The sequence below is a fragment of the Simochromis diagramma genome, unplaced genomic scaffold (genome assembly GCF_900408965.1).
Source record: "Simochromis diagramma unplaced genomic scaffold, fSimDia1.1 OVJJ01000816.1, whole genome shotgun sequence".
NCBI classification, from domain to species: domain Eukaryota; kingdom Metazoa; phylum Chordata; class Actinopteri; order Cichliformes; family Cichlidae; genus Simochromis; species Simochromis diagramma.
In genome coordinates this window covers 5,833,683-5,860,306 of record NW_024386908.1, presented here as the reverse complement: position 1 = coordinate 5,860,306, position 26,624 = coordinate 5,833,683, and the positions used below count along the sequence as shown (strand labels likewise).

Genomic DNA, 26,624 nt, shown 5'->3' with positions numbered 1-26,624 from the left:
TGCCTCTGCTTCTCTGTTGATTTTAAAGGGCCAGGATATGAATGATGCAGATTGCTATATGTCAGAAAGTTTTCTTAAACAGAGAATGAATATGCATAAACCAATTAGATGCATGAATCAGGTTTTTAAGAAGAAAACTAAAGCAGGCAGCCTATAGATTAAAGTGATAGAAAATGCAAGTCAATACTGTGAATTTAAGATATGAACAAAAACTAATACTATGTGCAATAACTTGAACACTTTTCATTTACATATTTACTTTTTTCTTCTTACATCGGATTGTATATTTGTACATTTTTATACACTTTTTTCTGTTAATACTGTTCATATGTATATAGAACTGCAGAACTGTGCAGCCCCCACTTCATGTTTGCACTGAGTTGGAGATGCTCTGTATCTCATTGTAAAACTGTATAGTGACAATAAAGTCTATTCTATTCTAAAATAATTCTGCTAAACGAAATACTTAGATCCACATACTGTATAAAACAGATGGACAAAGAGTCTAGAAATCATGTTAAACTGCATTCTTCTGGCCAGCAGGGCCAGTTTCTCTGGTTTATCTACTGTAAACACCTTCCTGGTGAGTTCATGGTGTGAAATTACAGTTTCAAGCCTTATTACAATGTGATTTTATTTATTTTTTTAAAGATTTAAAAAAACTAAAAAGGTTCTGATTAGAGTCAAGAATAAAGCAAATTAGTCTTTAGAGTGGGCCCATATGATAGCATGTTTCAAAAGAAGCATGAAGTCCCAAGTCAGTGAGAAAAAAGGCTCCCTTCCTCTTAAACTAGATCTGACAACATTGTATCTTACTCAGTTATATAGTATTTGTATTCTTTTTATTCTATTGTATATAGTATTTTATTCGATTGTGTACATTTATGTACAGTATCCCATTCTTATCCGATTCTAGCGTTTTATTTTTTGCTATGTAACTTTCCACTGTAACGAAACAAATTTCCCCACGTATGGGACTAAAGGTTCTTATCTTAGTTTTAGCCTACAGCTATATCATCCACTCCACCCAAATTGAAGGACCGGTTTTCCCCGAGTAGACGCAAAAAGAAGCAGCTCTGTTTCGGCTTTCTACTGTCAGTAATATTGTTCCACCTGAAATATGAGGATGCTGACTGGTGATAGGCCTGCCTTGACCATGTGACAGTCTATTTTTATGGCTCCAAAAGAAGCAGCCCGCTGAGGTTCACCTTTGGGGAGAGTTAATATGTTGTGAGCTTTGCGGCTGCTAGACCTCCATTATATCCATGTCTTGTGTTCCAACAGTTTCACCTGTGACAAACGGGTGCACCGCCTTACTCGCTTTCCCTGCAACACCACTGTTACCTTGGCTGCAAGATCCTTCACTTTGATATGTGGAAGTAGTGCTGAGTAAAATTTCTATTGCCCTTTCAATCAGAATGACCTTCATATATCTGCCAACAGTTCCAGTTCTCAAACCTACTACTCAAGGAACTTTTCCAGCCGTTTCTTTTGCAAGCTCTGCTGGCACTGTCCCAAGATACTGTATCAGATCAATGAATCCAATTATAGCCAATTCATAGCATTGTATATTGAATACAGGGGCTGAAATAAAAAAAATAAAATAAAAAAAAAAAAAAAAAAAAAAAAAACAGTTGTTGCAGCTTTTCAGCATTTATTGCACCATCCTCAACCTTTACATTACATACACAACACTAAATACACTATTTTAGCTTACACATAAATAACGCTAAGTGTGAAGTAATTAGATAAACTTATTACAAATCCGAGAGTTAGGGACGGTCACATGTCTTGATGTTACTACTTAATGGTACAAGAGACAGATCCATCAAAAATGTTAATACCTGTGTATTTCATTTAACAAAAAAAAAAAAAAAAAAAAAAAAAAAAAAAAAAAAAAAGTGCATGATACCTAACAAATGTACACCACCTTTCTGTGAACAAACTGTATTCAAGTTGTAGTCCACCTAAAATCTGTTTAATTATCAAATACTCACTTGCTGTAGATGACAGAAAGATGTTTTCCCCCAATAAAAAGCAACAGCTGTTATTAAAAAGATATTTAAGCCTACAGAAAGTGAGCATTTGATACACAAAGAGATCTTGAGACAACTGCATTAACTTAGGCTTGTGACAATTCATCTAAAAGCAGGAAAGCTTGATAAATAGCTTATTAGAGTCAAAAGAAATTATTAAAACTCTCCCACATCCACCCTCTTGTCTCTGAACTTGCTTCTGGCCTTGGTCCGAGCCTTGAATGCAGCAGAGTTGTGAAGATGCTGGAACAGAAAGAATTTCAAGCGCTCATTAATAAAATGCCACAAAACTTTGAAAGCATTGATACTTTTAAGCTTACAAGACCACCACAAGGGTTTAAATGAGCCTTCCTTGCACACCTACCCTTTCAAAGCGAGAGATTTTCATGGCCTTCATGGTGGCTGAATCAACCAGCATAGGTGGTCCCAGTTCAAACACGTCTCTGATGAATTCATTTGCCTAGTTGGAAAAAGTTAACAAAACTTAAAGTCCAGTCACTAGCGCAAAAGAAAGACACTAGTTTATGTACAATAGGATTTTGCGTTAAAGTGTTTCTAATAAGATACCTGTAGGTGGTAGTTCATTCCAGAGCCCACGAATTCTCTGAAGGCATCATATGTCCTCTTTCTGACCCAGCTGTCAATGTTCATTCGCTCTGTGCCAAAGCGAATGGTCTCAGATTGGAAGGCCCCCTCCTGGAAGAGAAAGGAATATAAATAAGTCCAAGGTCAGACACCATCATTCACTGCCTCTACCTCCAAGGAGCTGCTGTTAAGTTTTACCTCTGTTCAATTATGTTGGTTAAAAGCAGGAAATTAACATCCAACTGGCAAAAGGAACATGGTTCACCTGACATGTAGCGCTTACCTCAACAGCTTTGAGAACGTCCCTAAACACCGAGCGCTGCTTCCTCTTGTCAGTCTTGGCTCTATGCTTGTTGCAGTCTGTGGCCAACGCGTTCAGTTTATCACAAAGTTCATCCCAGCCATCAAATTCAAAATCCTAAATAAATGCAGTGGGGGAAAAACAAATAAATAAAATATGCAGCTTATGTGTTTTTTAAAAAAAAAAAAAAAAAAGCACAGACAGAATATCCTGCTCCTCTGGGGCAGGCCAGCAATCTCAACTAAGAAATCCTGGCATAGCATTGTTATGGACTGTATTCCCAATGAATATATAACTTGTATGCTCAACTCCATCTTGGACTCTTTCAGTTTGGGGCTTTCCCAAACTGAATTAATTTGCCTGACTATTGATCTTACCGTGATTTGTTTTGATTCCTGGTGGGGTTGTGGTTTACCTCAACTGCCTTGTATGTGCCTCATAATGTTGTACTGCCTGAGCTAAGTTCAGTTCTGGTTCTTGTGTACTTTTTTTAGTCATTGTCTGCTACTATAGGAAAAATAAATAAATAAATAAAATAAAAAAATTCCTAACAAAAATATTTAAAGAAAAAAAAAAAAAAAAAAAGTACAGACAGGACATGTGCCACATGTTAACATTTGAATTAACAAAAGAAATGAACTTTAGGATAATCTGGTGTTGGGAAATTAAACAGCAATTGCAAACTTACAGAATCGATGTCCCTGGCCAGCTCAAAAAGCAGAGCAATAGTCTCCCCAGCTGCAATCCTCATGTTCACGTCATCACTCTCGAGCAACCTCTGCAGTTTAGGCAGGTGTCTGCACAACACATAAGCAATTCTTACTCCACTTAACTTGGTTGGAGAGCAATAAACTAAAAGCAGCAGAACTTGTGATTAAAAAACTTAAGGGTCAGCATAAAGGAGCTTACTTCTGCAGGATGTCTTTGAGCTGGCTGGAACTGCAGATTGTGAGCAGCAGTGCCCAAGACCGCAAAGAGTTTGTGTGTAGCTGGCTCATTTGAGGACTGATCGAAGGACAAGTGCCATCCGCCTTTGCATAGGACCGGGTGAACAGGTTCTCAAAACACTCCATGGTCGCTTGCACATCCTAAAGATGCAAGCACCAGTAAGCTCTACTTATTACCAAAAACAACATGTTTCCGACTTACTAAAAAATTACTTGAGGCATGTTTGATTTCAGCACCACATGTTTGCATGAGTGCCACTCATTGATATAGCATTATGTTAGAACTGATGAGTAATATATGACAACTGGATGTCAGACATGCCACTGGTTTGCACTCAAGCCAAGACATGATCAGAAACTTACCAAAATGTCATCCTCAGCAACTAATGTGCAGAGGCCCAGACTTGTTGCTACCTATTAAGAAACAAAACCATATCAGTTGATATTTCATGGAAAAATCCAAAAATGTGGTAATCTTTTTTTATTAGGGGGGGATGCATTTATTAAAGGAGATCAGTACAATAAAAGACACTCACAGCCTGTCTGGCTTGTATGTTGGCTGATCCATCTGCCAGGATGTTTTTGAAGATCGGTTTCAGCGTCTTGAACACCTCCTCGCTCTCAATTCCTGAGCCCAGCTGGATGCACAGCAAACAGGCTAAAGAAGCTGCTGCTCGCTGCTCCTCACCTTTGCCTAACATGAGGAAGAAGAAAAAAAAAAAAAAAAAAAAAAAAAAAAAAAAAAAGCCAAATGATTTATGAGCACAAATGGCCTGCATTTGTATAGCGCTTTAATTAGTCCCCAAGGACCCCAAAGCGCTTCACACTACATTCAGTCATTCACCCATTCACACCATTCACAGTGGTGATGGCAAGCTACATTGTAGCCACAGCTGCCCTGGGGCGCACTGACAGAGGCGAGGGTGCCAGACACTGGCGCCACCGGGCCCTCTGACCACCACCAGTAGGCAAATACAAACATGCGCTTAGTTAAAAGCACTGGAACACCTGCCATCTCATTGACAGCAACACGTTTTTAGTACCTTTCTTGAGGCAGCGTTCAATACTGTCTGTGATGGTCATCCTTCTCTCTGAGATGAACTCATACAGGATGCGTGTAGCCATTGCCGTCTTAAGCCCATCTAGTGCCCCCTGTCTCGTCTTAGCACTGAGGAAAAAATGTATATATAAATCAATCACCATAAAAGTGATAACCACTATACCATGAAGCCATTTATCAGAAAATACTGGCAACCCTCAGTACTACCCCTCAGCCTCCTAATAGACACAACTATGATATCAATTACAAATAATACAAAACCCTGTTCTTGTGTTATCAGAGTTACAAGATTATCAGAAAACTCTGACATCAACGTCGAGGGTAATAACTATAAGTTATAAGTCTATAGCAGGTTTTTTCAGGATGCATGCGGCCAGTTTCAGCAGATGTATTCAACCAGCCATCACACAGCAGTTTCTCAAAGACGTTGCCCTTTCAGGTAAACAAGTTGAGGTCAATTAGCTTGTTGATTTAATTTTTTTTATTTATGTTTAAATATATAATCTTAAGGTAATAACAAAAATATTTGTAAAAAAATATATACAAAAAGTTAAGAATGTGACTTCACCCATTTACTTTTATATAAAAATGTTGTTTGACAAGTGAAAGGAATATCAGCTGAATAGATATAACAGATTTAGTAGCTTCTGGCACTTCTGGGGAATCCCTTCTATAATAATCACCCCACTGAGGAAGCCAATGGTGACAGGGCCTTTTTGGGATGAAGTCTATTTTTAAATTGACAAGCCTGCAAACTCTAATAAAAACTTCCTGCACTGGACTCACTGTTGCATACAACTCAAGTTACCCCGCGTTTTTAAAACTACATTTGAAATTTCTTGATACATGCTCATCATCCAGGTAAGGAAATCCCAAGTGTCCCACATAGCGTTTCCAGTGGGAGAAATGTTTTGTCACTTCAGAGTGAAGTACTTTTTGGGGTGTATTTGAAACACCAACCCTGTACATTTGTTAAACTGGCAAGACAACATAGCAACGCTGCATAAAAGGGGAAAGCATTTCTAAATGGTGCAAGTGTTACCTAAAACTCTTGCTCTGACAGGATTAAGTAACTACATTGTTGATCTCTTGTAAAACTGGATCCAAGACAGAGGCAATATAGATCAGATAACATTTTGGTCATTTTACCTCTTATCTACTGTGCTATCTATGAACCCCTTCAGTTTATACTGGAAATCCTCCTGGGCTGAATCCTCATTGGTCTCGCCACCTTAAAAACAAAAAAGCATTTAAGGAGGTCGCAAACAGACTTGTTTGATGTGTTTAAAGAACACACGTTCAAACAGAGTACAGTCAGGGGTACACACAAACCTACCTTCATCTGCTACACTGGTGGTGTCACTGAAGCTGCTGCAATGACTGAGGGTCTCAATGGAGGCATCCTCATCACTAAAAGGCTGCACAGCCCCATGCTGGCCCCCTGAAAAACAAAACAAAGACACATAAGCACGGGCAAGCAAATGTAATTCATTAACACAGAACCGTAGGTCATTGTGAGTCAATTGTGTAATCCAAGCGTCAGGCAGGTAAGGCAGCATACACTGTACTTATCTAATCAGCTGCCTGTCCGTTGCTATTGGCCTTTTCATTATCTCATCCAAAAATAAATATGCACCACGTTGTCAAAGTGTGTTGCCTGTGTCAACAAAATGTTCAGGTTGGAGGGGCACAGGCACATCAAAAATGACCTGAAACAACATTGTATGGGTAACCGGTATGGCCCGGCGACTGCAGCAACTGTCCAGCAAGAGGCAAACACAGTTTGGGTACAGCCGAAAAATACAGGAGTATCACGTCTAGTATTATGTCACTGAGGCATAGGAGGAAGTAGATAGTTTTACTAAGCAAAGTCCACATCAGACAAGTTACTATCAGACAATTTATTATCCACGTAGTAGGGACAACGTGGCTGAAACGGAACAGAGCGAAACACAATGATGTATTGGAAAATGTTCTGGTTACTATAATAGCTCTGGAGGGTGGGATGGGCAAAAAATTCACAGCTAAAAGAGGCTGCTAAAATCTTGGGTGAGATCTTTACGAAACCTTATAAACAAACAAGGGTTTAATTTAATCCCACTTAAGGTGAACTCTGCTACTGCAAAAACTGGACAAACTTCCAACCCCACCCAGACTCAACAGGCTTCTCTGCCTTGACCTGAATTTACCTCTGGTAGAGAGGTTTAGGTGAGCGTACGACGGCAGGAACCCGCCGCTTTTAGAACACAATGTGAAAAATACTTCCGTTATTCATAACAACCAGACCTAAAAAAAAATATTAGCTGAAAATAAAATAGCCGTCTTTAAACTGATTAAAAATAGCTATTTAAGATCTGTGTGTTGACGTGGACTGTTTTCCCCACACGACAGCTGATTTCTGAAAACCGGGTGCCGCCTCCTTCCTCCCTCCGAGTCCAAAATGTCGGACTTGTGCCTCAAAAACAAATATATGCAGTATGTTTTAAAAAAAGAAAATGACCCTTCCTCAGTGACACAATATGATACTCAGGCTTCAAAACTGCTAATCGTGTATCAATATCATTTTTCCCACATAAGGCTAAAGATTAATCGAGGTCAAAGAATTCTAGTTTCGTGTGGTTTGCGTTATATACACACTTTCACAAAAATCCAACGTATTGCTTTATAACATTTATGATGGGAATAATCGAATTCAAGGAAGAAAAAGCTTGGGTGTTTTACTCCTTCAAACGTTTATTTTTACTAAGCAACCACATGTGTCTCGCGTTGAAAGGGAGTGGGCATGAAGCTAGCCCTCGTTAGCTTGTGAAGTACAACAATTATTCAGGGCTTTTGTTGAGTAGCTCATGTTATACTATAATGTTATGCTTTAAAGGCCCTTTACAGTAGCTTTCATATGACAGTATCAATACTATGATAGTACACTTTTTCATTAGCAGTGTTGCTTTGTGTGAGTACAGCTAGCTACGTTTTGTGTTTTGACCTAGGCCAGCCTCTACCTTTTGTAGTCCGTACTGTAAACACGTTCAGCTCCATTCGATGAACAAAGAACACGGAAAGAACTACAATTACCATCAACAAATACACAAGGCCGTAGCATAGCAGCCGCTAGTTTACTTACCCCTGCTATTCTTTTTCTTGTTCCTCGGCATTTTCGTGCAGATAACTAGAAAAATTTAACCAAAAATCAGCCAATACACGACCAGCCTTTATTGTATTGTCTGGTAAAATGAAAATATTCCCTTGGCACAGTGGATAAAAAGAAATCGAAAGCGATCTTGGAGATAGACTGTGGGCCGAGACGATACATTTTCCCTCATAAACCAGGGCTGCGCGAGTACAGCGCGGTTCTCAGTATTTATACCGGCGGACATGTCACGAGGAGTTTTCCCGGCTTCGCTGGCCAATCCTGGAACAGGAAAGAGTGTCGCGTGTGTTCGCGCGTGATGCAGTGACAGAAAGAGGGGAACTGTGAGTCCTGTTCTGTTATTTTGGGAAAAAACAATGTCTGTGTATACAAATTTGATAGATTCTCCAAGACAAACCACGAAATCAAACGGCGTTTACGTTTACACAAAGTGTGATAACACCACATTAGACTGGTTACGTAAGTTTTAAAGTCGCAAGGGAGGAGGAGGAGGTGGAGATGGCTTTCAGCTCTGGTTGATTGGGACCCACAATAGCCCATCGTACAAGCTAAATAATAGTGAATGAATTCCACTGCAAGAAAAAACACTATTGTCTGACATAAAACATGTTATCATACAAGACAGTGATAATGTTCCACTGTGAGACTGCAAGTGTGCGTGTCTTGCAGTTGATCACATTATTATAGAGCTGTTGATGAGATCATGTTATGTATTTGTGATGAGACAAATATTGTCATTAGAGAATTGTGATGCAAAATGTTTCACTCGGATGCATTCATGTTTTTTATATAAAGTGGATTTGAAACTGTGCCTGTCTAGAAAGTTGAACAGTTATCGTCTACTTGACAGGGATGTGAAAGAGACTATCTTGGCTTTTCCCCTTTTAGTAGACAGAGACATGGGAGATACTTCTAGAAACCGAGCACTGCTTCAATATTGTTGCATTCGATTTAAAAGTGCACGAAGTAACACTGCTAGAGCCAATTAATTCTAGCTAGTTTTACATCTATTGCAACTGCATTTAGTGGCAGTTGCAATAGATGTCTAAAGAAAGACTGCACATTGTCAACTTTATGCAGTTAAAAGTTAAAATGCTTATTCAGCCAAATATGAACCATTCCTAAATCTTGCACTCACTTGACTCTTTGACAAATATAACTTGGGATTTTGTTTCATGTCACACTCACATGCCAAACATTAACTTTATTTATTTTACATCTTTGCCTCTAAAAGCACAAACACAATAATAATGCAGTAACTACATTCCAAATCCAGCAATCAGCATTTTACTCCTAGTCAAATCACAGTGTAGGGCTATTAGTTGTTCCTGCTATTGACTCCTTCTGGAGCTCCATGTATGCAGATTTGTTAATATTTGTTGCGCAGGATTGGTTCAACATAAAATGCCTATTTTTTTTTAAGCTGTCAAATTATTCAGACAGGTGCCGCTTGTACTTTTATAGCACTGTGCAAAAGTCTTGACCACCCGTTATTTCTTTATATCGTGCTTCCAGTTTTTAGTTTGTTTATTGAACCAAATAGCAAATAGTATCTTTGAACCAACAAGGTGATACCCAAAGTGCTATTAGCTGAAAACTTTGCATATCTTGGCACAGTGTGCAGTCTGACCTTCAAAAATCTGAGAAAACTGAACAAGTGGAGGGAAAAAATAGAAGTGTGAGGATCTAAAAAACACATTCAGTCGATGAAGAGTATTTGAAAGTCGTGTTCTTAAGAAATAAATTAAAACTTCAGTTTTCAGGAGGACATGGTCCCAAACACACTGACAGTGAAGTAAAAGTATGGCTGTAACACTGTCAGTCATGGATTGGCCTCCCCAAATCCAGAACAGAACCAAAGGCAGCCAACATCAAAAAAGCAGCTTTGAATGTCTTTCAAGAAGACTGGAGAAGACTGGAGAACTACTTAAAGAAATTAAAAGAAATCTTACCTAAGAGAGTTCAGACTGTGTTAAGTTAGAATAAAGGTGATAATACCAAATATTGACCTTTAAGCTTGTTAGAGTTCATGTTTTGGCGTTATACACTGCAGTACGCATGTATTTACATGTATGTTTGCACAGTTCAATAAATCGCTAAACCTTTTTTTCTATTTCCCCAGCAAATTATAAAGAAATGAAGGGTGACTCAAGACTTGCACTGTGTTGTATTTTTAGCTAGTCAAATTTCAAAAACCGTACACAGGGTATTGGATACAATGTAATAGCCTGCGGTTTTTAGTGTATCCAATACACTGAGAACCACAGGCAATTGCAACATGCCTAAAAGCCTAATAATATTAGGCTGTTAGGCTATTAGGCATGTTGTGTTGTAATGCCTAATATCTTAATAAATATCTTTCAAATTACATAACCGTGAGCTTAGGTTGGCAGCTTTCCTTCTTTTCATTATTGAATTCTCTAGCTTTACCTTGAAAGGACAGAAATAGGTCTTTCTTACACAAGTGGAAAATCTCACAGCTGCACCCTTCTTGCTGTTCCCACCGTGCTGTTGTTAGCAGCGTTTCATTTTTATGTTTGTTATGTTTGAATACAAACCTGCAGACTTTGAGTTTTCATGCGCCTGGTGTTTGACTATTGGAAGGCTTCCAGAGCTGCTTCCCTAACATGCACTCTTACACACCGGTCATAATCCTCATTTATTTCCTTTTTCAGTTCATTAATAAGCTGACTGTTCATAATGTTGCTGCCTGATGATGAATGGGGATAGGTTTGGGGTGTGTAGAGTGTTGTCGTGTTTACTGTTGAATGTTGTCATTTTCGAATTTTGTAGTTGTGATAAGCATTTGTGTAAAAGTCGAAGTTAAAGTCTATTTAACATATTTTTAGTGTGCTTAAAATGGAACAACTTTAAATATGTACATGCAAGGTAGGTACATTATGTATAGAAAGACTTTTAAAAAAGAAAGAACACCTCTTGTGGTGTCTTTTAATCTTTGAATTCTCCTGTTTTCAGTCCCATAGGTGTGTAACAAATTCCTAGCCATGCAGTCTGCCTTTACAAACAGTTGCATGTGAATGGGTTGTTCTAAATGAATTCTAAAGAACTCATCGAAAAAAGGTGTTGGTCATTAACATCACAGGGACCAACGGGTGAAACCTCTGTGAGACAATGCCTCACTATCATGTGTGCTTGACTTGAAACTCCAAAGAAGGGAACACAACACTGCACTGTAGGTGGCTGATAAGCGATGATGTAAATCAGCACCTCTGTTTAACGATGGTCGTTCACAGTGGACATGGGAAGCCTCCTTTACTCCCCTCCCAAACAGTCATCACAATCCAAAAAGGTTTTCACACCTCAGTTCATGCAATGACTCACATGATCAATAGTGGGTTAACAACTTTTGAGAATACCTGCAAAGGAAACGACCCCCTCCCTGGAGGTTTACTTGGAGCTTCCCCGTCAGCACAAAAACTGTGCCCCAGGAGCTTCGTGCCAAGGGTTTTTATGGCATTTACACCTTTTAATGAATAAACAACTATTTGAATTGCTTTTCTGAACATCTTCCAAAAAGACACATGAGAAAAACAACATACAAACTGTCACAGTGTGTGGAACCAGACTGTGTGGAGTGAGGAGGACCCACGTGCTGACACAAAAAAGAACAAAACTTAAGCTTAACAAAAAACAAGCTGTTAATCAGGGCCAGTGAAACAGTACAAAACAAAAGGGCAAGGGTGAAATTAAGCTATAACCTAAACTGGGTGATCTAACGCCAACATAAAAAACCTGGAACATGAACATGGAAACCTGGCATTGGAAGCCTTGACATGAATATATGAAATCCCTGGAAACATGACATGAACATAGCAACAAGCAGGCTAAACAGACGACCGGACAAGGAATGAATGAAAACACAGAGACTAAATACACACAGGAGGTGATCAGGGGAAGTGGAAACACTGATACGAATGAACATAATGACGCCACAGGGGAAGTGAAACTGAACACAATGAACATGGGACACCAGACCTCTTCAAAATAAAACAGGAAACATAACGGGACTCAGACATGGCAACGCAAGCCTGATGTGATAGGCTGTATTCCAATTCAGGATCTGCAGCCTTAAAGTATGCAGCCTTAACGGTCCACAAGGGCCGCGTACTCAAAGACCGCTAAGGCCGGAAGTGCGAGGCTTGTGAAATGGGACGGTCTAGCCTCCGTCGCGCTGCCCAGGTTGCCTAGCAACCATGATACTAACAGCTGGAAACGTTTCATACAGCATTGTTTGACAGAAATGAAGGAGAAAATCTTTTGTTCATTTGTTTGTTTGTTTCTACATGAGCTTTGATCATTCTCTGTAAGATTAAGCTCAGCTATTGAACGGCGTATATTTTAAAGTAAAGGCTTTAAAACCAAGTTAGTACAAACGTCACTAATGTCACATAACTTTGCCGACATGTGGCCAACAGTAATGTTTTAATGTTCTTCGTTATTAAACATTTGCACATAAATAAGTGACATAATATTCAGTACTTAAAATTTACTCTTCGGCCGCCCCTCATCCGCCGTTTTTTTTTCGGCAAAATTATCCACACCCACCGCTGCGCTATGCATTCTGGGATATGTTGGGCCACGAAGTCTACACTGTCACATCCTTAAAATTCAGGGAAATGAAGGACGCATTTGAGGGCCGCATTTCGAGCAGCCTTCGAATTGGGACAGCCTTCGTCGCGTCGCTGTGACGTAATCGGCCTTAAAATGCGGCCTTTAAGGCTGCAGACCCTGAATTGGGATACAGCCATAGAAGGGGTAAAGACACAAGGGGGACCTAATAAACAATGAACTATAACAGGGTGATCTAGGCAAACCAGAATGAGCTTAAGCTAACTAAATGATCTTAAACATAAATCATAAACCATCAAAATATATTCAAATTCAAAGCGCTGGGTCAAATGACCCAGGACCATGACACAAACATGTATAGAATACAGCTGTGTCCATATCTCGCGGAAACACCTTTAGCAGCAACAACTTCAAGTAATCATTTTCTGTATAACCTTACAAGTCTCTAACATCATTGTGAAGGAATTTTGGCTTTCCCTTCTTTGCTTCAGTTCATTGAGGTTTGAGCATTCAGGTTTGCAGGCACAGCTCTCTTAAGGTCCTGCCACAGCATTTCAATCCAGTTGAGTCTATTGCAACAGTCAGAGTTCTGTCTTTTCTTTTTCAGGCATTCTGTTATAGGTTTGCTGCTGTGCTTATGATCATTGTCCTGCTCCATGACCCAATTTCAGCCATGCTTTATCTGTCAGACACATAGCTTCACATTTGACTCTAGAGTACCTTTGTATACAGAGGAGCTTGTGGATGACTCAGTGACTGCAAGATTCCCAGGTCCTGTGGATAGCAAACAAGCCCAAACCATTACCCCTTCACCAGTTGTTATGAAGTGTTTGTGCTGATATGCTGTGTTTGGTTTTCTCCAAATGTAGCACTGCACATTATGGCCAAACATCTTCACTTTGATCTGTCCAAAAGACGTTGTTCCAGAAGTTTTGTGGTTTGCCCAGATGCAGCTTTGTAAATCTCCTGGTAGCCATTCCACATTTCAAATAGGACTGTCGTGAAGTTTTACATTTGACGTGCTAACCGAATGCTGTCGAGTTATTGTTTATGTGCATTTGATTAGCAGCACTTGGTTGCTGCTTCCCATTCTTACTTACTATGAAAACAGTCAGGTTGTACTCTAGCATTTTTACAGGTTTTGCTGTTTACATTGCAATGCGACCCACGTAAACATGTTTTCTATTCTAACTTTATATTTTGAGTCTAAGCATAATGCAGACACGGAGGAAAACATTATGTAAAATTTATATCAAAATGAGCACAATCAAAGAGGCAAGCAAGCGATGTCTGTGTCCTAATGCTCCACTTCAGAAGTCAAAAAAAGTTCACACTCTTTAAAAAAAATCATTACTAATTCAACTTAGCTTCATTTTATGTTTTTCCCCTACATATGCAATGCCTCCAGTGGGGCTTACCCCACAGTTTGAGAGCCACTGCTCTGTGATCAGCTCTTCTTTGTAAGCATATGGATCAAATCCACTAAGAGTAATAAGAGAGATTAGCATCCACTGCCATAATACTATACTTTGTATACTTTCTTATACTTTTTATTCATTTAAGCTTCATATTCGCAGTCGTAAAGTGGGTTATTAATTAGCTGGACATTGTATGGCTGAATCTGACATGTTTATGTGTGTGTGTGAGAACCTGCATTTTAGATGGAGAACACTAAACACTCACAGATTGCTGAGCCAACTAAACTAATGTCATGGATGTTTTACTGCCTAGCAGGAGAGCACCTAATATATTTCATCTTCCACATCTTCCTAAAAGCAGTTTTTTAGTCTTCTGATGATGCCATATGTGGGAGAAAATTTGTCTGGCACAGCATTTGTCATTGGTTGTAGCTTGCAGCTGCATCAAATGCAATTAGAGAGAAAAGAACAAAGCTCCCAGTCATTTTTAAGTTATGTTTGTCCACAAGAATTTTCTAAGTTGTTTCTTAACATCGGGAAAAAATTCGAGACATATATCACTTCCCTTTTTCCTTTCAACTTTAAAGCATTTTTTCACACTTTCTATACAAGTACTTTGTAATGATAGTGCTCTGATGTGACCCAGAGTGCACAGTTCAGACAAGGTAATGGCTGCGTTCATACATTATAATCTGTATGAAACATTTAGTCTTTCGATTTTAATAATGTGTTTGAGTAGGACAGGTCATTTACAGTGTATTGCGGAGGGACCAAGCAGGGGCCTTTTGAAGACACTGTGTGTTCAACAAAAAGCTGTCTTACTTTATACGTCAGTTTATGCATGGAGTAATGTGAGTGAGGTCTTGAATATTTAAGGCGGCAGACACTTTTTATCCTTAAGATGGCCCAGAATAAAATGCACTCCCTTCCATGTAGCCCTTAGGCCCTGGTGTACAAACACCACTGCTTTTCTGTTTGCAGCATCAAGCTTGAATAATTGATGAGTGTTGCTGGGGTGTGCTAAGTGGACACAGTAACACAGAATGCAAAGTTAAATAGGAAACACAGGCCATCTGCCTTTTTTTTTTTTTTTTTAATTCTGTCCTCTCTGGAAGCTTTTGCAATCAGAATTGTGATCTAAATTCAGTGCGGTGCCAAAAACATTCTGCTTTTGCAGGAACAGCTTTATAGAATCTCTATAAGCTCATCTTATTGTTCAGGTGAATCTTTTATCTGTTTATTTATTCATTTCTATTTGTGTTATTTCAGTTAGAGCTAGCAGAAAGGGCTTAAAAAAAGCTCCATGCCTCTTAAAAAATACATTAAACCTCTCAAGCCACAGACAGAGAAAACTGGTAATAACATATAATTAGCATATTCTTTCTGATTAAGCAAAAAATAAAATAAATAAATAAAAAATGAGTGTTTTGAATCATTACAGTTGCATCGCTCAGTTAAAACAGATGCATTGAAAGTAAAGGTTCCCTGTAATGATAACAGACTTTGGCACTAGGGGGAGCCACACTGTTTGAAATTCAAAAGCTACTCACTCCAACTTAGCAACTGATATTCCCAGAGTTGTTGTTGTTGTTGTTTTTTCAAATACATAATTTATAGACATTGAAAAAGCATTTGCTGCTGTGCTGTGTATTGCTTTAAATGCTTAACAGGCTGGAGTGTGCAACGATAATGTTAAATATCCAGTCATAGTGGGGGGGAAACTTGCCTCTCACATTAGTCCTCCGTTGGGAGAAATGAAAAAAACAGATGTTGTTTTGAAAGTTGGAAATGGCTTAGGAAAGCCAAAGAAGTGGTTATAGGAAAGAGATAAAAATCACCTGCCAGAAGCTAAGTGTAGCAGGAAGGGAGAGAGAGAAAAAAAAATAACAGAGCAGCCCAGTCCAACCCCACTCAGCATGCCTGGCATGTAGCATCAATGGGCACAAGCCCTGACCAAGCTAATGCCACAGGAATACAAATCATGACCAAAATAACAGATAGCAGGGAGCAGCAGAGGGAGACAGCTAATTCATGTAGATAATAGAAGTGAAAAAAAATGTCTGAATATTAATTTCAATGGCGATCCTACTGTTTTTTTTAAATAATTCATGAAAGTTATAGCCTGGAGCGTCGAGCTGAGGCCGCATGGGTTAAAGTCTGATGGGGAGAGAAGCAAGTTAGGAAATGATCTCAGCTTTCTAAGTTGATGAAAGCACACCGTCAAAAGCTGAGCAGAGGTGATGTTTCAAAGACTGTGAGCAATTTCCTTTGAAATTTAGCAGCGTGCTTTCGCTTCCTGTACTGGTCATTTATTGTAAAAAATGTGCTATAACCAGAAACAAGTGGCATTGTGTTAAATTGGCTCTTGGTGGTTATACTTCCTCAAGCTCTGACAACACGTGAGTTATTACCAAGCCAGAAAAATGTCAAACACTACTTTATTTTGAATTTCTTATTGTGTACACTATAATATATATATTTTCCTGAATTGAAGTTGCTAATTGAATTTTAGATAAATTTGTTAATTCTGCATGTGTTCCTTTGCATTTTTTTCATTATTCTGTGCAGGGATCGTGCTACATTTAATTTACCATATCCGACTTACTGCATGTTTGAGTGGTTGAAATGATAAAGCAATGTAACTTGGTGTATCCTGTGTGAAAAATGGCACTGGACGCCACTTGCCATGATTCAAATTCGTATGAGTTATCAAATATCCAGCCCCCGTTCGGGAGTGAAAACAGCTGCTTTGTTGACAGAGAGCCGGAGAATCCTCTAAGTAGAGCATCCAACTCCTAATTACAGAATGTTAGTCATTGGCTCAAGCCCATATTATTTCCCCTCATTTTCTTATTTTAAGAGGATTTTCCACTTTATCAGACAGCTTACTATGACAGCAAGGCCACGCTTCTGTCATTGCGATTAACCCCACCAACCATGCACATGTGTGTTACTGGCTCGTATTAGGCGACTTCAATCTAAATCCATTACCTTTTTAAGAGGTCTCCAGAGATATGGAAGGCGAGATAGAGAGAGACAGACACGCAGAGAGAAAGAGGGGGTGTGGGCAGGGTCTTTGTTCTGAAGCTGAGGTGTGCCGCACCCACAGCAGAATCCCTAACATGGATTTTTAATTGATCAAAGAGAGCAAAACAGAAGCAGTTGGGGCAAGGGTCGGCCAGAAACACCTGTATGCTAAACTTTGCTCTGCCTGTCTTTTAATAGAAATGTGTAACATGGCTCAATCATTAGCCTAGTAATGAAATCCTTATAGATAAACAAATCCACAATGTAACATCACTGTCGCTGACAGGTGACATAAATAACACTGATCATCTTATTGTCACACAGAGTTCTAATGGGAAACCCTGTGCAGAAGTATATTGATACATACCACAGTCTAATTAATACTCAGAGTCATGAGCGATCAAGGATTGTTCATACATGTGGGGAGTGAAGCCTGGTCCGTGTGGTCCGATTCAACAGACGAGCTGCTGTCGCTCAAATTGCCAAAGTTCATTTTGGTTCTGATAGGAAGATGTCAGAATACACAGTGCATCAAAGTTTGTTGTGTGTGGGGCTATACAACTGCAGACCGGTCAAGACACCCATGCTGACCCATGTCCACTGCCAAAAAGCTCCAACGATGGAGACGTCAGCAACAGAACTGGAATATGAGGCAATGTAAGGAGATGACCTGGTCTGATGAGTCGTGTCACTTACCTGGGGAAGGCCTGGCGCCAGGATGCACTATGGAGGCAGTGTGATACTTTGGTCAATATTGTGCTCGGAAACATTGCATCTTGCCATCCATGTGGATGTTACTTTGACATGTACGACCAACCTTAGCATTGTTGCAGAACATACAATACAATACAGTTTTATTTATATAGCACATTTAAAAACCCAAAGGCACACCAAAGTGCTTCACAGTAATATGGAGAGTCAGCATAAGTCAATAACAGAGTACAAATCGGGCACTAGCACAGACAGGATAGAGGCACTAACAGACCAGAAGAGTTAGATAAATACAAAATCAAAGGCACAATCGACTCTGGTCTTCAGTTTAAACTTAGGTTGGGCCAGGAGTAATTGACCTGATGATCTTAATGCACGACGAGGAGTGTACAGATTGAGGAGGTCAGTGAGGTAGCTGGGCGCAATGTTATTCAGGATTTTAAAAGTGAGTAGCAAGATTTTAAACTCAATGCGATATTTGATTGGTAACCAGTGTAGATCAACAAGAGCCGGAGTAATAGGGTCAAATTTTCTAGTTCCAGTAAGAAGGCGATGTTTGTACATGTACACCTTTTCATGGAAACGATATTCCCTGATGGTTGCGGTATCTTTGAGCAGTATGATGTGCTTTGCCACAGAGCAAGAATGGTTTAGGAATGGTTTAAGGTGTTGACTTGGCCTCCAAATTCCACTCCATGCTTCTGTGGGATCCATGGAGACCCCACTTCACAACTTAAAGGACTTAGGAATATGTTACAAACATCTCAGTACTACAGCACACCTTCAGGGGTCTAGTGGCATCCATGCATCGATGGGTCATTATCATACCATATTAGACAGGTGCTCGTGATGTCATGCCTGATCAGTGTATGTAAATGATGGGCAAGTTCTGTTGCGAAGCCTCCATCTCTGTGTTTTCTAACCAAATATGACGTGCAAGGGGCAGATCTGACTGAGAAAGTGATGACAATTGTTAACAGGTAACTTGTCAATCAAAAGGCAAAACCTGTTTTATTCTCCTTTTTGTAGGTGATCATGATTTCATTTTATTTTATTCAGTAAGACTTGAAACTCACAACTGAAACTTCAATGTTTACTGAAGTCAAAGCAAAGAAAATGTGTTTTTTTTCATAGGCATGTCCTCTGCAAGTACTTCCACATTAGCTTTCCTTTTCAGTCCCAGACATTGTATCTGTCAGAACAAGACAGAAAGGCCTCCAACCCACCCAGATTCAGCCTCACACCTCACAAGGCCTCATTCTGTAGCCCACAGAGTTCCACTACCAATGCTTAGAGGTCCTTAGCCCATGCAAAAGCCAGGATATCCATTCAAGTTCCCAGTGTACTGCAAACTAAGTGTTGAGCTTTAGGTTACTTCTTGCTGAAACTACGATATATTCAATTTGCTTTTTAATCTGAATAAAAATCTGCAGTGAAAGCATTTTGCAGTTCACATATGGCTTATCTGAGTCCTGGAAGAAATCCATTAAGGTCCCCCAGCACAAGCACTTGTTTGAGCATGCACACGTACACAAAGCTGATAAGGTAATGTCATTGTCATCTGGCCATCTGACTAAGTAGATTAAAAACACATTTAGGCTGGTTGTGACTCCCCCTCGCTCTTTGGTTTGTCCTCACTACACGCAACCTTCTGTGGCAGTAGATACCGTTTTAACACTTGCAGTTGCGTCCTCGATCGTGGACATTCAGATATATTTTTACCCGTTGTAAACCCTGTTCTTTGAATAAATCCTATATTTATGCTATATTATAGGATTGCTAGAATGAAACAGAAAAGCCATAGACAACTTGTTCAATTCCATTTCCTCTGAAAAGCCCCCGTCTTGTTTTGGGAATTTCCACTCTTCTCTCTCTTCCTTAGCTGTGAGAGCGATTATGGAAAAAGCTGGGAGGATTGGGCTTTTCTAGAGATTCCGTTCAGCATTGTGTCAGGAGAATGTTCGGTGATGAGCTGGAAGCTGCTATAACAAGCTTAAATAAAAAATCTTCCCCAGCTACCTATTCTATATGTCTCGTGTTAATTCTCACTTGAATTGTGATTGCCAGCAATTAAATGCCAAAGGGATAAAAAAAAAAAAAACCTATTAATTAAATAGATATATTATTTATTCATAAGACATATACTACAGGCAGCTAGATTCTGTATGTCTGGGCAGAGAGCAGCTTTCCAGACAGTGGAACAAGAGGACGTTATACCCAGGGGCTGTCAAAGCTGGCAAATCTGTTTGGGGATTTCTCTCTCTGTCTTGCCACAGTGGGTGAGTCCGCTGCATTGTTACATTTCCCTCCTGTATCTCTCTATCTTGTGCATCCATTCTTTTCACTCTCGCATTCATACATACACAAAAACCATGCGCATCTCTCGTCTCTCTTCACTTCCTCTCTCTCTGTATTTACACTGTCTTCGTTTTGGTATTCCCAACTATGCACCTGTGGGATTGCGAAGGCCCTGCAATATCTAGACTGATATTGACCCATATTGAACTTTCTGCACCTTTAGAGCTGGAAAATATCAAAGCTCTCAAAGCCCTCTTGGATCTATATTTTGTGCAAAAATTTTAAAAAAGGGTAAACTGTAAGTAGGCAGAAAGAAATCCTTTCTGTTAAATCAGCACAAAGACCCAGCACATCCATTTCATCATATATATGTAACATATATAAACATATAACTACAGTTTATGTTTGTGTGTTCATATGTTTGTATCACTGAGATATATCAATATAAGATTTTTGTCATGAAAAAACAATAAAATAACATAATGAAGATATATTGTAGCTCTTAAATACTTATCTGAGTGTCCTGTCGAAAGCTCGACCAATATATTGGCCGATATTAGCAATTTCCTAATATAGTGATTGCAGTATTTATAAACGATAGCAGATAAATGAAAATTTAAAAAGTAAAGAACAAGGAGAAACACCCTCCAAACATGTTATGAGTGTAGATGTTACATAATTTGTCTACTAAATGACACTCTGCAACTTCCCTAGAATATCACAAACACAACAAAACAAGGACTAAATGGCTGCACAAAATGAAGGTTTGGGAAGTCATATATCGGTACCAGTCCTGCCTCAGCTACACTATATGTTCTTGTTAATAACAGATTTCACAGGTCACTTTATACAGTATATCCACTTTGATGTACTTAAATATAATGTAAATAACCTAGATTCTCGGTGCTCTTAGTATTTAATTGTAAGCATGGAGCTTCGAAGATGTAGTCATCTGCAAGCCAGATAGGCTTTGCCTTGAAGAATTTAGGGTTGTTGAAGATTGGCACAAGTTAGGGATTAAAAATCACAATCTATATATACTTCTTCTATGGAACCTGAAACAGAAACATTGTATGTCAGGCCAGAAGTTAACTTTAATCAGTAACTGCATACAAAAATGTTGGCAGAGTTAAGGACACAAAGAGACAACACTTCAAAAAGGGACCAGACGGAGACCCAGCCTCAGTATGGGGCCAAGTTCCTTTGGCTGTGCTGTGTCCAGGAAGTTGGTTGGGAAACTTTGCTCTGTCATCTGGTGTCCAGTAGTGAAGTTTCTGTTCTCATTTCAGACTTCTCCTTTTGGCAGCGTTATCAACTTGGATACACACAGATAATAGTCCCGAGCATCCTCATCTACTTCTGAGGCAGAGGCCCTTACAGATAAGAAAAAAAAACCCAAAAACCTGTGCTGTGTGACTGTGTGTGTATGTGAGCCACAAAAGGTTGCAAGGATGCAGTCAGGCAGATGTTCTCGGAGTTGCCTGGCAACCCCGTAGCCACAAAGAAGAGGGAAGTGTGGTGCTGGTTATGACGCTTTATGTAACCACAGGGATGAGTGTTTGAGGATAAAGAATGAAAGAATTCATTCCCACAACTTCTTCTTATAGTACCTCGGAAAATACTGCTAAGAAACTTAGTCTGTTAAAAAATGCTGAATTGTATGCTTTGTGCCTGCATTTGCCATTTACTGAAGCAGTGCTAACCAAAAACTATAATAGATCTTGCTTTATACACTCACTGTTTCCACAAATGATATAACTTCACATCCTCTATATGGGTAAACTATCCTTTACTATTATTGATGTTTTCTATTCTGTAGGTCAGGACCAACTGTGCACTGCAGGACGACACGCAGCGAAGCCACAAGAACCTCCGGTGAACCTGTGGTCGGGAGATTCTTCTCTCCCCCACCTACCTGCATCAAGAGCCTGAAATTTAGGGTAAGCACAGCCTCTGGATAATCTGAGCTACATTTCCAGGCAGCTGTGTGAAAGATTACAACTATGGGGTAGAAGAGAAAGACAAAAGTGTGGGAATATTAGCAGGATGAGCGAAAAGTGAGAGAATGGGAAGAGATGGTGGGCAGCAGCTGGAGGTGATTACTGCTCCCAGGTCACATCCCTCAGCCATGCTCCAATTCCTTCACTCACTTTTACCTCTGCAGATGGACACCTGTGATGTACTGAAATTAGCATAGCTCCTTATATCTAAATAGTGAGTGATTGAGCAGAAATGAAAAGATATTATGCGTGTTGCACTATGAGATATTTATGTTCTGTATGGTAGTACTTTTTTTTGTTGTTGAAAAAATACAACCTAAGACAGGGGTGTCGAACTCCAGGCCTCGAGGGCCGGTGTCCCTGCAGGTTTTAGATCTCACCCTGGGTCATCACACCTGAATCAAATGAGTTCATTACCAGGCCTCTGGAGAACTGCAAGACATGTTGAGGAGGTCATTTAGCCGTTTAAATCAGCTGTGTTGGATCAAGGACGCATCTAAAACCTGCAGGACACCGGCCCTCGAGGCCTGGAGTTCAACACCTGTGACCTAAGACAACCTGTGTATAAATATTGAATCTGTTAAAAATGTTTTTCTGACTCGCCTATTCTTTTTTTTTTTTCTTTTTTTTTTTTTTTTTTACTGGAAACCACGCTTTATGAAGTCACATGTTATGGCTTTGAATTATGCAAACTGAAAATAACCAACGTTTGTGTGTGCACTCAAGGGAAAGGAAACTAAGACAGATAGGAAGAAAACTGCTAAAGAGGTAAAAAAGTGGTTGAAAGAGTCACAAACAGATATGAATGTTGAAGTTGTATCTAGTTGGTGGACGGGCTTCTACTGATGTTCATCTTAAATGGAATAATAAAGTTTACGGCATTTGTAGATTGTCTGTGTGAAAATTACAGCTGATACCTACTGCGCTCTTTTTCACATCAACACTTTCATTTTTTTTTTTTTTTTTTTTTTTTTTTTTTTTTTGCCTGTCCCGTTTGGCTCTTTTGCCATCAGAATTGTTGTCTAAAGGCAAAGAAAGATGCCCAACAGATTTACTTTACCAAATTGACCATCCCAGCCTTGCCATAATGGTCCATTTGATTCACCTTTTATTGTTTATTTTATTTTCACTTGCTGAATACAGGACAGACTTGACTGGGGGAAAGAAGGGGAGAAAGAAAGAGGGAAAGAGAAACAGCTGAGAAGAGGGACGGGGGAGAAGGGCAAAAAACAAAAACCAACAGAATGAGCAGAAAAAAAAAAAGAAAAAAAATGCATATATCGATCACCTGGATCACCTGCTGAGAAAGAAAAAAGAAAACAAGCAGAAGAGAACAAGAGTAATAGAATAAACAACATCACAATGATATATGGGAATATGACAGTAAATACTAAATATTAAACATTATTGTGCAGCACATAAGATCAACATAACACAGTGTGCTTTGAGGTAGAAGCCAAAAAGGGTGTAGTTTGTGGGTGTGATCACCCGTGTGTACACCTGTGAGCATGGACGCGCTTGTTTTTTCAAAAGGTTCCTTCATGTAATGATCTGCTAGAGGGTGTGGGGGGGCCGCAGCCCCGTCCTCCAGGGCATGAAGCAGGTATGGAGGAGATCAAAACTCCAGACATCCAGAGGCCCCCAGAACACAAGAGACCAAGGAAGACCAACAGAGGGGCAGCCGCGCCACTGTCCCAGAAAGAGCTGAGGAGAGTCCCAGATGAGGGTTCACTCAGCAGCCGCGGAGCAGAAGCCAGGGGGAGTTGTAGTGACGCGCCCGTGAGCTCCGCCGGCAGCCAGCCGTGCCTGAGTGACCGACCCCACCTCCGAAGTGGCCCGAGCGAGCCCCAGGCTCCAGGCCCCGATAAGCGGCCGCCAAGGAGTGAGCCGGTGTGCACCTGGACGCCCACCCCCGGACACAAAGAACCACCAACGCACCGATGTCTGAGGGAGTCCGCCACTGGCAGGGGAAGTGGTGGTAGGGGGAGATAGGCCTCCAAACCTTGGAGGGCCTAAGATGTCCCCAGAGAGGTGGCGCCTGACACCCAACCTGACATATAGACACAGAAATACAGGCACACACATATACAAACATCCATTCCCACCCTCATGCTCTCATATGCACTTACTCCACACTCAACCAACGTGGAGACAGACATAAAGAGACGCTGTACACACAATCACACTCCCCAAGCATACTCTACAAACCGGGTCTAGGTACCAGGCCTCTGGAGAACTGCAAGACATGTTGAGGAGGTCATTTAGCCGTTTAAATCAGCTGTGTTGGATCAAGGACGCATCTAAAACCTGCAGGACACCGGCCCTCGAGGCCTGGAGTTCAACACCTGTGACCTAAGACAACCTGTGTATAAATATTTAATCTGTTAAAAATGTTTTTCTGACTCGCCTATCCTTAATGCGGCTGTCCACACAGACGGCTTAATTTTGCAGCCATTTATTTTTTAAAACCAATCTCGATTTTTCAGGTTTTTCTGATTCGAATAAACAGAGCTCACCAATCAGATCACTGCATTTGGTAACAACTGCCCAGTAGCTCAAAACGTGCATCTGTCCTGAATATACAAATAGCAAAATAATACCACATAAACTCCGATGGACAGCTAGATGATCCTCCAGGGTTAATTGTCTCTATTAAATTATTTCTCTGTCTCCTCAGATGTGGTCCAGAACAAGAGCTCAAACTAGCCTGCTAACTGAAATATGTAGAGTCTGGGGCAAACCATGAAATTCTCCGTGCTGCTGCCTTCTCCTGAGAATTGCATGAACCCAGAATCTCCCTTTCTTCCTCATCTTGTTTAGAAACATCAGGACCAGCTCATCTTCATTTGATGTCTGCATTTTTTTTTTTGTTTGTTTGTTTTTTACACCACAACTTTGGATCTGAATAAGATTTTTTCACAACATGCTCAACTTCCAATGGCCTTGAACACACAAGCTCTGTGTCATGATTGCAATGTCACGAGCGCAAATGGAATAATTACAAAAAATTATTCAAGTCAGTTAAGAAAAGCTATCTGATGAAAGTAAGTTGTAAAAAGTAATGGAGGAATAATAATAATAATAATAATAATAAAAATTACCCCTTTTCTTAGTTTTTACTATTTTCCATGAGCTTAAATGTAGCATACCAGTCAAAAACTTACATAAAAGATGTCATGTTCTGGACTATATTATACAGTTGTGGACTATGCCTTTTTGTAGCATCGGTTTTAGCATTTTAGCTGTTGCTGTCATGTTTTGTTTTGTTTTTTTAGAACAAGACAAGACAGTGTTTGGACTAGAGGATAGAGTGCTAAGTTATCAGCTAATACTGTCATGGTTCTGCGTCGTTAGACCCAGCGTTTTATGTTTCAGGTTAATTCTTGTTTTTAGGGTTTTGTATTTAATGTTTTCTATACCTACCTGTGTCCTCACCCAGTGCTCTGTTCATGTCCCTGAGTTTGTGTTTGTGGATTTCCTGTTTTACTTTGAAGGTCTGTGTCTCTCGTGTCTAATTAGGTTCAGCTGTGCGTCCCTCCTGTGTGTCTATTCCTGATTACCTTGTGTATTTATAGTGTGTGTCTTCCTCTGCTCGTCGTCGGTTCGTCTGTGTATCTCCGTGTCTCTCTGCCCAACATCCTCAGTCCGTCTTTTTCCCCGTATACTGTGGTTTCAGGTTTGGTTTCTAGTTTTCTCAATTTTGTGTATTTCTAAGTTACGTTCTCGCCATCCCCGCTTCTGTTTCTCATCATTCACTGTAAATAAAACTCGCTCGCATCACTGCCTTGGTCTGAGTCTTGGGTCCTTCTTTAGACCACACGACTGCTGCCACAGCCGTGACAAAAACTGGTGAACTTGGTTTGCAAGGCATATCCAAATGAACCTAACTAACTAACTATCAATTACTTTTGGAATATTACCTTCATTAAAACTGATGCACAGACTTCTTGGGCAGGCTGTTCCCACATAGGAAGTCATATGATTTCTCTGGTAACTGCAATGACACTAAAACCAGAATTGGTATTTCAAAAATCATGTAGGTCTATTAAATTAAAACCCTATCATCATATTTCATCATGTCACAAAGATTAAAACAATCGTCATGATCTTCTTAATTTCTTTTTCTACAATAATTAAACTATTCAGACATTGTTTAGTAGTAAATTCTAATGAAAGCAGAAGACAAAAAGGACAAAGAGGAAGGACATTCATTTTCTCCAGGTGCAGAAGTGGATCAGTGAAGTACCACACACACTAGTGCAGCTGACTGAGAGCGCACAATAGACTCAACACATTTCTATTTGTTTTACAATTTTCGAGAAGGGCCTGCTTTAAAATAGCTGCGCAACCTGATGAATGACCTATATTTGGTTTCAGAGAGGTTTCATGAGGGGTACTTCCCAAAGTATGACCTGTATATGCTCATCCACTCAGCGTCCTCCTCAGTCAAGTTGGTCACCACAGTTTCTACACAAGCACTAAACTGCCTTGAATCCAATAATT

The 26,624-nt window shown here is 39.9% G+C and overlaps 1 protein-coding gene and 1 long non-coding RNA gene across 2 annotated transcripts; one reads left to right on the top strand and one right to left on the bottom strand.

Moving 5' to 3' along the window:
- Positions 1-1,637: 1,637 nt before the first annotated feature.
- On the bottom strand, positions 1,638-22,875 carry ifrd1 (interferon-related developmental regulator 1). The gene is made up of 13 exons (XM_040035987.1): positions 22,865-22,875; positions 8,051-8,244; positions 6,266-6,370; positions 6,079-6,160; positions 4,913-5,037; positions 4,406-4,563; positions 4,233-4,283; positions 3,832-4,010; positions 3,611-3,719; positions 2,905-3,039; positions 2,604-2,732; positions 2,401-2,496; positions 1,638-2,279 (listed from the first exon to the last, which is right to left on the bottom strand). Exons 2-13 carry the CDS (start codon positions 8,079-8,081, stop codon positions 2,193-2,195), a joined length of 1,287 nt encoding a protein of 428 aa, XP_039891921.1. The 5' UTR covers positions 8,082-8,244; positions 22,865-22,875; the 3' UTR covers positions 1,638-2,192.
- LOC120736053 lies at positions 11,505-22,359 on the top strand. Its single transcript, XR_005696407.1, has 3 exons — positions 11,505-12,131; positions 15,111-15,118; positions 22,349-22,359. It is a non-coding gene; the product is annotated as an uncharacterized LOC120736053 (long non-coding RNA).
- Positions 22,876-26,624: the final 3,749 nt, after the last annotated feature.

What these genes read in the sequence shown, in the direction of transcription:
- ifrd1 (XM_040035987.1), bottom strand. Translation starts at nt 8,081, where the DNA reads ATGCCGAGGAACAAGAAAAAGAATAGCAGGG. An exon ending in CTCAAAGACATCCTGCAGAA is followed by an intron (nt 3,720 to 3,831) that starts GTAAGCTCCTTT and finishes TGTGTTGTGCAG; the next exon opens with ACACCTGCCTAAACTGCAGA. An exon ending in AAATCTCTCGCTTTGAAAGG is followed by an intron (nt 2,280 to 2,400) that starts GTAGGTGTGCAA and finishes TTTCTGTTCCAG; the next exon opens with CATCTTCACAACTCTGCTGC.